The 12,269-nt window shown below is 35.0% G+C and overlaps 1 protein-coding gene and 1 pseudogene across 1 annotated transcript; both read left to right on the top strand.

Moving 5' to 3' along the window:
- The window catches only part of LOC125842588 (disease resistance protein RGA2-like), a 28,169-nt pseudogene extending 16,426 nt beyond the window's left edge, over positions 1 to 11,743 (top strand).
- Positions 3,479 to 4,000, top strand: LOC125842595 (putative disease resistance protein RGA1). Its single transcript, XM_049521896.1, has one exon. It carries the CDS (start codon positions 3,479 to 3,481, stop codon positions 3,998 to 4,000), a length of 522 nt encoding a protein of 173 aa, XP_049377853.1.
- Positions 11,744 to 12,269: the final 526 nt, after the last annotated feature.

Raw genomic sequence — 12,269 nt, 5'->3', positions numbered from 1 at the left:
TATTTTACAAATTGCGGATAAAGAAAGGGAAATGGGCCGGTAATCACAATGTAGGGAATCGAACCTTATCAACAAGTTGGGAGTTCAAGTAATCAACAAACTGAGCTATTAAGATCCTCTAAATAATGATAATTGTGATTCATTTAGCATAAGAAACTTCATTGCACTTACTTTTAGAGTTTTGAAAACACTACTTCCTCTATTCTATATTAATTAAATTTGTGAGGCAATGCAGACTAATTAAGAAGAACATTTAAAGACATAATTTAAATTATACTTTTCACTATTGTCGTTTGTGAAATCATAAATATAACTTTGTAAATAGTGTAATTTATCTCCTAGAAGTAAATTTCACTAAAGAAAAGGGCAAATATAAAGAAAAAAAACTAAATATTCATTTTGAATTTTAAACAATTTAATTATTTTGAACAATGAAAAAACACCCCAAAATTTCAATTAATATGAAAAAAAGAGAGTAACTTTATTTTAGAGGCAAAAGGTTAGAATCATTTTAGTCGCCAACGACTTATTTAAGCTTTAATTAATTAGGAAAGAGGAAACTGCCAATGAGGAAGAGGAGGGGAGTAGTTGCTGTCGACGAAAAAAGATAATACTCGCTCTATTCGATTTTTATTTTTATTTGTCACTTTTAACCTATCATAAAAAACTAAATTATTTTTTCCATGTTTTACCCTTAGTATTAAATAATTTAATATAATGATAAATAAAAATGACCGGAGAGAGTAGAAAACAAAACAAAAGAACAAGTTGACAACTTGAGAGATTAAAAGGACCAAAACGCCTTGGATTTTGAGATTCCATATGTGAAGTTTCCATGAAATATTTGAATTTGTATTATTACAAGTCAATCTTTCTATTTCATTCCAACTAGTCATCTTGGTTTCAAAATTACACATTCATTCATAGTCACAGATCTAATATTCTTAATAGTGAATTCCACATATGGCTGAAGCTTTTCGGTTTTCAAGATGAGTTCCAAAGGCTTTCAAGCATGTTCTCTACAATCCAAGCCGTCCTTGAAGATGCTCAGGAGAAGCAACTCAACGACAAGCCACTAGAAAATTGGTTGCAAAAACTCAATGCTGCTACATATGAAGTCGATGACATCTTGGATGAATGTAAAACTAAGGCCACACTGTTCTCCCAGTCTGAATATGGCCGTTATCATCTTAAATTAGTAGTATTACAACTTAGTTTATATTCATTTGTTTTGGGCAATGATCAAATTATGTAAAGGTCAAATATACTCATGTACTATTGGAAATAGTTTAAAAATACCTCTAGTTATACTTTCAGTGCAAACATACTCCTCCCATATAGAAGATTCGATCCGTTTTGCTTTTCTTAACGAAGCAGCTCAGAGAAAAGAGGTTTCCTTCTGCTCTGTTTCTCTATGGGCAGCATTGGGGTCTTAATCCAATAAGAAACAATAAACATAACAGGCATGTTTAACAAATTAATATTACGTTCTCGATGACAGTGGTCTTTCTAGACATGAACTGAGTGTAAATTTTGTCTCAAGGAAGAAAAATAAATTATTAGGCTGGATTTCTTTCAGAGTGGAATATAGGGGGATAAAGTTGGAGCATAGAGTTCCATCGTTTATTTCTTTCATTAAAGTAACAAGTTCAACAAAATGATATCAAGGTACTTTAATGGAAAATTATCAGACACATCTAAACTACAAAAATGGAATAGAAACTTAAATCATCCTCTAACAAAGCTACCAAATTTAAATCATGATACAGAGAAGCAACCAAAAACATTAGGGGTGAATTATTTGATTTGATGCTTGTCACATGTCTTCCCGTCAAGATTAAAGGATAATTTGCGCCGAAGTATAAAGGGTGCGGTATGTTTGGACTGAAAGTAAAACAGGAGGATATATTTGGACTTAAAGTATAACGACAAGTATATTTGATCATTTTATGTATCAAATTCATGTGGTTTCTGGGGAGAAGGGAAGTTTCAAAGTTTTCAACCTGCTCCTCATCTCATCCATATCTCTTTATTGTGCAAAACCCTTCTCTATTTAACTATTTTCTGCCGACTCCTAATGAGCTTGAATGTAACAATATTCTCATCTGGACATTGCTTGCACCAGGTTCTATGTTAACTGAACCACAAGTTTATGGAAGGGACAAAGAAAATGATGAGATAGTGACAATCCTAATAAACAATGTTAGTGATGCCCAAAAACTCTCAGTCCTCCCAATACTTGGTATGGGGGGACTAGGAAAGACGACTCTTTCCCAAATGGTCTTCAATGATCAGAGAGTAACTGAGCATTTCTATCCCAAACTGTGGATTTGTGTCTCGGATGATTTTGATGAGAAGAGGTTGATAAAGGCAATAGTAGAATCTATTGAAGGGAAGTCACTCATTGACATGGACTTGGCTCCACTTCAAAAGAAGCTTCAAGAGTTGCTGAATGGAAAAAGATACTTGCTTGTCTTAGATGATGTTTGGAATGAAGATCAACAGAAGTGGGCTAATTTAAGAGCAGTCTTGAAGGTTGGAGCAAGTGGTGCTTCTGTTCTAACTACTACTCGTCTTGATAAGGTTGGATCAATTATGGGAACATTGCAGCCATATGGATTGTCAAATCTCTGTCTCCAGAGGATTGTTGGTTGTTGTTCATACAACGTGCATTTGGACACCAAGAAGAAATAAATCCTAACTTTGTGGCTATCGGAAAGGAGATTGTGAAAAAATGTGGTGGTGTGCCTCTAGCAGCCAAGACTCTTGGAGGTATTTTGCGCTTCAAGAGAGAAGAAAGAGAATGGGAACATGTGAGAGACAGTGCGATTTGGAAATTACCTCAAGATGAAAGTTCTATTCTGCCTGCCCTGAGACTTAGTTACCATCATCTTTCACTTGATTTGAGACAACGCTTTGTGTATTGTGTGGTATTCCCGAAGGACACCAAAATGGCAAAGGAAAATCTAATCACTTTTTGGATGGCACACGGTTTTCTTTTATCAAAAGGAAATTTGAAGCTAGAGGTAGGTAATGAAGTATGGAATGAATTATACTTGAGGTCTTTCTTCCAAGAGATTGAAGTTAAATATGGTAAAACTTATTTCAAGATGCATGATCTCATCCATGATTTGGCAACATCTTTGTTTTCAGCAAACACATCAAGCGGCAATATCCGTGAACTAAATGCTAATTATGATGGATATATGATGTCGATTGGTTTCGCTAAAGTGGTGTCTTCTTAATCTAAGAAACTCAGACCTGAAACAGTTACCATCTTCCATTGGAGATCTAGTACATTTAAGATACCTGGACTTGTCTGACAATAAAATTCAAAGTCTTCCAAAGAGATTGTGCAAGCTTCAAAATCTGCACTCTTGATCTACATGGCTGCCGGAAACTTTGTTGTTTGCCAAAACAAACAAGTAAACTTGGTAGTCTCCGAAATCTTTTACTTGATGGCTGTTCATTGAGGTCAATGCCACCAAGGGTAGGATTGTTGACATGCCTTAAGTCTCTAAATTGCTTTGTTATTGGCAAGAGAAAAGGTTATCAACTTGGTGAACTTAAAAACCTAAATCTCTATGGCTCAATTTCAATCACAAAACTTGACAGAGTGAAGAAAGATAGGGATGCAAAAGAAGCTAATTTATCTGCTAAAGCAAATCTGCACTCTTTAAGACTGAGTTGGGATTTTGATGGAACACATAGATATGAATCAGAAGTTCTTGAAGCCCTCAAATCACACCCCAATCTGAAATATTTAGAAATCATTGGCTTCGGAGGAATCCGTCTCCCAGACTGGATGAATCAATCAGTTTTGAAAAAAGTTGTCTCTATTACAATTAGAGGTTGTGAAAATTGCTCGTCCTTATTACCCTTTGGTGAGCTGCCTTGTCTAGAAAGTCTAGAGTTATATACGGGGTCTGCGGAGGTGGAGTATGTTGAAGAGGATGCTCATCCTGGAAGGTTACCATCCTTGAGGAAACTTGTTATATGAGGCTTTGATAATCTGAAAGGATTGCTGAAAAATGAAGGAGAAGAGCAATTCCCTGTGCTTGAAAAGATAATGATTAACTGGTGCCCTGTGTTGATTATTCCGACCCTCCCTTCTGTCAAGAAATTGAATGTTTATGTGACAGATGCAACAGTTTTGAGGTCCATATCTAATCTTAGGGCTCTTACATCCCTTGGCATTAGGTATAACTTAGAAGCTATTTCACTACCGGAAGAGATGTTCAAAAGCCTTGTAAATCTCAAATACTTGAAAATCTCTGAGTTCTACAATCTTAAAGAACTGCCTAGCAGCCTGGCTAGTCTCAATGCTTTGAAGAGTCTCCAATTTGAATTTTGTGACGCACTAGAGAGTCTCCCAGAGGAAGGGGTGAAAGGTTTAACTTCACTCACCGAGTTATCTCTCCAGTACAGCCAGATGCTAAAATGTTTACCGGAGGGATTGCAGCACCTAACAGCCCTCACAACTTTAACAATAACTCAATGTCCAATAGTGTTCAAGCGGTGTGAGAAGGGAATAGGAGAAGACTGGCACAAAATTGCACACATTCCGTATCTGGATATAGAATAGAGTTATGTAATTTTCTGATTTTCTTTTGGGAAATCAACGAATTGTAAGATCCATTTGTATTATACTTGTTAATGTTGTAATTATTGGTTAACAGTGGTTGATTATCACTTTGAATGAGATAAAAGGTTCTATTGCATTGTTGATCAAAATCTGCTATGATCTTGAGAGTCCATTCATCAATTATGTAATTAATCAGATTGAAAAGCAAATATGGGGTGTAGGACCATTATATTGTTGCCCGAAACATTTTGGAAATCACCAACTTCAATACTACATGATCATGAAGTCAGGTCGAATCGTCAATCAAATTTTACAGAGGAAGAGGTAGCAAATTGCTTAAAAATGGGACACATGATTTTACTTAGTGATGACCCCAGAGAGATGGTGAAGAAAGAAGACATAGTTCAAGGAATTGCCGAATTGATGAACGATGAATTGTGTTAAGATCCATATTCCAGAACGGTTATCCATATAGTTCAATGAAGTCATTTATTCAATTCATAAGCAAATAATGTGGAAAAATTCATATTGGATAGCCTTTGCCTCTCCATATAGAACAAAAAGAAGCAAACAACAGATGTGATGCATGACAATTTTACATGAATTTGAAATTCTTCTTTGATATTAAGATAATCTTCTGTTTTTATAGTTGAAATTAAGATATGCTTAACTTTTATTTTCATTTGGTATGATGATGACATAGGGAACCTAAATTGTGAAATATTCTTATTTGAGTTTCTTATTTTTTATTTCATTTTTTTTTTCGTTCTTTAGTGTAAAAATAAGAGAAATCATCATATATCATATCATATCATATATGGAAAAGGGTCAAAATTGCCTCTGAACTATGCGAAATAGACCACTTATACCCTTCGTTACATTTTGGGCTCCACCTATGCATCATCAATTAGGATTCACTATAAAAGAACTAGACATTTAGCGGCGACATAAGTCGCCACAAAAGCTCATAGTATCGCCGCTAAAGAGATTGTATAATTTATATTTGTATAAAGCGGGAGAGAGCAAGGCAAAAGAGAACTGGCAGGGGAAAATTTGTATTTGTATAATTATAAGTCTATAGGGCGGAGAGATATGTATTTGTATTTTAATATCTCATCTCTCTTGTTTTATACAAACACAAACACAAATTATACATTTGTGTTTGTATAAAGTGAGAGAGAGATTGGCAGAAGAGAAGTAAGAGAGAGACTGGGCAGGGAGAGATGACTGAAAAAGAGGAGAGTGACGAGCGAGATTCCAGAGAGAGGGGAGAGAGGTGAGAGAGGAAGAGAGGAGAGAGGCAAAAGAGAGAATGTAATTATAGCTAGAAGTAAGTTTTGAATTATAATTAATGTAAACTATAGTTATATTAGTTAATTAACTAGTATATGTTTGTTTAACCTCGTAATGTTCCCGAAGGGGAAAAAATAGGAAAAGTAGAGAAAAAATTTTAACTATTTTTTTTGTGGCTATATGAAATTTAGTTTTATTTTTGTAAAAAATAAAAATTAGGGCATGTATACTTCACAAGAAAAGAATTGAAGAAAAAATAAATTTGACCATTAAATAATAAATTCAAATTGGTTGTTGAATTAAAAAAAAACATAAAAAACATGTGAGAAGGATCAAATATATCCCTCATGGATTCTTTAAAAATTTAAAAAAACATATTTTTTTCACTTCCGGTAAAAGAAAAGGGTATTTGTGAGCCATTTGTTTAACCAAAGTTGAGACGTATATGAGACCCTTTTTTCCCCAAAATAAAATAAAATAAAATTATTTACAGCTCTCCTCTTCTTGTTTGTTTTGAGGATATTCTGTGGTATCTGTTCGTTGATAACAAGTTGACAGCTAAAGAGATGAAAACAAAGTTTGTTTTTTTTTTGTTTGGAGGTGAAAGACAAACCAACCCCATAAGAAAGACATATATGAAACTAGCTAGCGGTTTCCATGAATATGCACAAAATTACCAAGTTAAATTTTTTATTTTTAAAAAATATAAACGTCAAAAATACATCAAAAGTATCGCATTTTTTGAATTTAATTTATATAATTACTAGGTGTGCAAGTTCCCTACCAAAGTATCACCAACTACCTCAACGCCTAGCCCATCAGCCCAACGTTTATTATATGTACTTCGTTTCAAAATCATACCCATTAAACTTGTGCTAACAGATATCAAATTAAAAAACAGAGTTTGATTCTCAAAAATCATATAAAAGAGTATTCGAACAACCACCTATATTTACAGATTCATAGTTTGCAATTCCCACTCTAGCTATTCCTTGTTTACGATTCTAGTAATCTAGACTCCCTCCACATATCTGATATTCATAATAGTGAATTCAACATATGGCTGAAGCTGTAGTTAAAGTTCTGATAGACAATCTTACTTCTTTCCTCAAAGGGGAACTTGTATTGCTTTTCGGTTTTGAAAATGAATTCCAAAGGCTTTCAAGCATGTTTTCTACAATCCAAGCCGTCCTTGAAGATGCTCAGGAGAAGCAACTCAACAACAAACCACTAGAAAATTGGTTGCAAAAACTCAATGTTGCTACGTATGAAGTCGATGACATCTTGGATGAATATAAAACTAAGGCCACACGATTCTCCCAGTCTGCATATGGCCGTTACCATCCAAAGGTTATCCCTTTCCGTCACAAGGTCGGGAAAAGGATGGACCAAGTGATGAAAAAACTACATGCAATTGCAGAGGAAAGAAAGAATTTTCATTTGCACGAAAAGATTATAGAGAGACAAGTTGTCAGACGGGAAATAGGTACTCATCTTAAATTAGTATTACAATAACTTAGATTGTATGCTTTTTCTTCTGGAATTTATCAAATTTGGAAAAGGGTCAAATATACTCATGTACTATCATAAATAGTTTAAATATATCTCTCATTATACTCTCGATCTAAATATATCCCTCTCATTATACTTTGACACAAATTTATCAATTTTGGCTAGCTCAGAATCAAATTATCCAACCCAATTTTAAATACCAAATTTCTTTAGAAACCTACCGTTTATCTCATACCCGAACCATTCCTTCCGCTTTGAGTTCTTTTCTTTACATAAAAGGAGGGGTATATTTGGATTGACTATATATAGAGATTAGAACAAAGTATAACGATGGATATATATAAACTATTTCCGATGGGATGGGTATACTTGATCATTTTCTGTATCAATTTATGTGTATTTTTGGGGTGAGGGGAAGTTTCAAAGATTTTCAACCTGCTCCTCAGCTCATCCATGTTTNTATATATATATATATATATATATATATATATATATATTTCAGGTCAAGCTTTGTATTTCATTCCAACAACCACCTATATTTACAGATTCATAGTTTGCAATTCCCACTCTAGCTATTCCTTGTTTACGATTCTAGTAATCTAGACTCCCTCCACATATGGCTGAAGCTGTAGTTAAAGTTCTGATAGACAATCTTACTTCTTTCCTCAAAGGGGAAATTGTATTGCTTTTCGGTTTTGAAAATGAATTCCAAAGGCTTTCAAGCATGTTTTCTACAATCCAAGCCGTCCTTGAAGATGTTCAGGAGAAGCAACTCAACGACAAACCACTAGAAAATTGGTTGCAAAAACTCAATGTTGCTACGTATGAAGTCGATGACATCTTGGATGAATATAAAACTAAGGCCACACGATTCTCCCAGTCTGCATATGGCCGTTATCATCCAAAGGTTATCCCTTTCCGTCACAAGGTCGGGAAAAGGATGGACCAAGTGATGAAAAAACTACATGCAATTGCAGAGGAAAGAAAGAATTTTCATTTGCACGAAAAGATTATAGAGAGACAAGTTGTCAGACGGGAAACAGGTACTCATCCTAAATTAGTATTACAATAACTTGGATTGTATTCTTTTTCTTCTGGAATTTATCAAATTTGGAAAAGGATCAAATATACTCATGTACTATCATAAATAGTTTAAATATATCTCTCATTATACTCTCGATCTAAATATATCCCTCTCATTATACTTTGACACAAATTTATCAATTTTGGCTAGCTCAGAATCAAATTATCCAACCCAATTTTAAATACCAGATTTCTTTAGAAACCTACCGTTTAACTCATACCCGAACCATTACCTCCGCTTTGAGTTCTTTTCTTTACATAAAAGGAGGGGTATATTTGGATTGACAGTATAATGAGATTAGAACAAAGTATAATGATGGATATATATAAACTATTTCCGATGGGATGGGTATATTTGATCATTTTCTGTATCAAATTTATGTGTATTTTTGGGGTGAGGGGAAGTTTCAAAGATTTTCAACCTGCTCCTCAGCTCATCCATATTTCTTTATTGTGTAAAAATAATCTCTATTTGATCCTTAATGAACTTGAATGTAACAATATTCTCATGTGGACATTGCTTGGACCAGGTTCTGTTTTAACTGAACCACAAGTTTATGGAAGGGACAAAGAAAAGGACGAGATAGTGAAAATCCTGATAAACAATGTTAGTGATGCTCAAGAACTTTCAGTCCTCCCAATAGTTGGTATGGGGGGACTAGGAAAGACGACTCTTGCCCAAATGGTCTTCAATGATCAGACAGTAACTGAGCATTTATATCCCAAAATATGGATTTGTGTCTCCAATGATTTTGATGAGAAGAGGTTGATAAAGGCAATCATAGAATCTATTGAAGGGAAGTCACTCAGTGACATGGACTTGGCTCCACTTCAAAAGAAGCTTCAAGAGTTGCTGAATGGAAAAAGATACTTGCTTGTCTTAGATGATGTTTGGAATGAAGATCAACAGAAGTGGGATAATTTAAGAGCTGTCTTGAAGGTTGGAGCAAGTGGTGCTTCTGTTCTAACCACTACTCGTCTCGAAAAGGTTGGATCAATTATGGGAACACTGCAACCATATGAATTGTCAAATCTGTCCCAAGAAGATTGTTGGTTGTTGCTCATGCAACGTGCATTTGGATACCAAGAAGAAATAAATCCTAACCTTGTGGCTATCGGAATGGAGATTGTGAAAAAATGTGGTGGTGTGCCTCTAGCAGCCAAGACTCTTGGAGGTATTTTGCGCTTCAAGAGAGAAGAAAGAGAATGGGAACATGTGAGAGATAGCGAGATTTGGAATTTACCTCAAGATGAAAGTTCTATTCTGCCTGCCCTAAGACTAAGTTATCATCATCTTCCACTTGATTGAGACAATGCTTTGTGTATTGTGTGGTGTTCCCAAAGGACACCGAAATGAAAAAAGAAGAGCTAATTGCTTTCTGGATGGCACATGGTTTTCTTTTATCAAAAGGAAACTTGGAGCTAGAGGATGTGGGTAATGAAGTATGGAATGAACTTTACTTGAGGTCTTTCTTCCAAGAGATTAAAGTAAAATCTGGTAAAACTTATTTCAGTATGCATGATCTCATCCATGATATGGCTACATCTCTGTTTACATCTAGCACATCAGGCAGCAATATCCGCGAAATAAATGTAAAAGGTTACTACTCACATAAGATGTCCATTGGTTTTGCTAAAGTGGTTTCTTCTTACTCTCCTTCCCTCTTGAAAAGGTTTGTCTCGTTAAGGGTGCTTAATCTAAGTAACTTAAAACTTGGTCAATTACCCTCTTCCATTGGAGACCTAGTACACTTAAGATACTTGAACCTGTCTAGCAATAGCATGCGTAGTCTTCCAAAGCAGTTATGCAAGCTTCAAAATCTGCAGACTCTTGATCTACAGGATTGCCTGCCACTTCGTTGTTTGCCAAAACAAACAAGTAAACTTGTTAGTCTCCAAAATCTTTTACTTGATCACTATTTATTGAAATCTATGCCACCAAGGATAGGATCATTGACATGCCTTAAGACTCTAGGTCAATTTATTGTTGGAAGGAAGAAAGGTTATCAACTTGGTGAACTAGGAAGCCTAAATCCCTATGGCTCAATTGAAATCACGCATCTTGAGAGAGTGAAGAATGATAAGGATGCAAAAAAGGCCAATTTATCTGCAAAAGCGAATCTACATTCTTTAAGCATGAGGTGGTATGAACCATATGGATATGAATCAGAAGAAGTTAAAGTGATTGAAGCCCTTAAACCACACCCCAATCTGAAATTTTTAGAAATCATTGGCTTCAGAGGAATCCATCTCCCAGAGTGGATGAATCACTCAGTATTGAAAAATATTGTCTCTATTGTAATTAACGACTGCAGAAACTGCTTGTGCTTACCACCCTTCGGTGATCTGCCTTGTCTAGAAAGTCTAAAGTTATCCTGGGGGTCTGCGGATATGGAGTATGTTGAAGAAGTGGATATTGATGCTGATTCTGGATTCCCCACAAGAATAAGGTTTCCATCCTTGAGGAAACTTGCTATATGGGGCTTTGGTAATCTGAAAGGATTGCTGAAAAAGGAAGGAGAAGAGCAATTCCCTGTGCTTGAAGAGATGAAAATTCACGGGTCCCCTATGTTTGTTATTCCGACCCTTTCTTCTGTCAAGACATTGAAAGTTCTTGGGCCCAAGTCAGAAGCAACAGTTTTGAGGTCCATGTATAATCTTACCACTCTTACTTCCCTCTACATTATCATTAACTATGAAGCTGCTTCACTCCCAGAAGAGATGTTCAAAAGCCTTGCAAATCTCTTACTACTACAATCTCAAAGAGCTGCCTACCAGCCTGGCTAGTCTCAATGCTTTGCAGAGCCTAAAAATTGATGACTGTAACGCACTAGAGAGTCTGCCAGAGGAAGGGGTGAAAGGTTTAACTTCACTCACAAAGTTATCTGTTCATAATTGCGAGATGCTAAAATGTTTACCGGAGGGATTGCAGCAACTAACAGCCCTCACAAATTTATCAGTTATGGATTGTCCAACACTGGCCAAGCGGTGTGATAAGGGAATAGGAGAAGACTGGCACAAAATTGCTCACATTCCATTTCTGGATATTGGTAGCAATTTCATATGTTTGTAGGGCTATTTGTTTGTGAGTCTCTTATTTTTGGAAACAAATCAACAATCTATTTGTATTATAGGCTTTGAGAATCTATTACTTATTTGTAATTGTTTCTTTGTTTGTAAATTGTGAGTATCTCTGGTTCTGCCATTGTATGTAATTTTCTGATTTTATTTTGAAAACAAATCAATGATTTGTAAGATCCATTCGTATTATACTTGTAACTATTGGCGAACAGTAATGTTGTCTCTTGATTATCACTTTCTGAATAAATGTTGTGTCACATGGAAAAAACATCAAATAGAACCATTCATGTTTTTTTTATAACATATAAACATTGACTTTTAACTTAGTTTCAACGGACAATCATGACCTTTAACTCTGGATGTGTACAAGTAGACACTTAAACTTGTATAAAATTGAAACAAAATTTTAAATTATACAATATGACATTGAGAGTAATTGATACCGATTACAGTCGTTGCTGCTTTTCGATTCTCTGTCATTTTCCAGGTAGTTGATTTTATTTGATTCTCTCTCTCTTTTTGGTGCTGATTGATTGACATGCTTGCTAATTGGGTGTCGCTGTTGTAATCGGTATCAATTACTCTCAATGTAATACGTATATCCCAAACAATTTTTGTATTATGAAGTTAAATATATTTCTAAAACTGCCCTAAAAGTAGTTAATATACTTTTGAGTGTTGTATCATGTTTTTAATATAAAATATTAAAATTTAG

This window comes from Solanum stenotomum, chromosome 10 (assembly GCF_019186545.1).
Source record: "Solanum stenotomum isolate F172 chromosome 10, ASM1918654v1, whole genome shotgun sequence".
Classification (NCBI taxonomy): Eukaryota; Viridiplantae; Streptophyta; class Magnoliopsida; order Solanales; family Solanaceae; genus Solanum; species Solanum stenotomum.
Note: the sequence above shows the minus strand (reverse complement) of the source record. Positions and strands in the feature narration are given on the sequence as shown.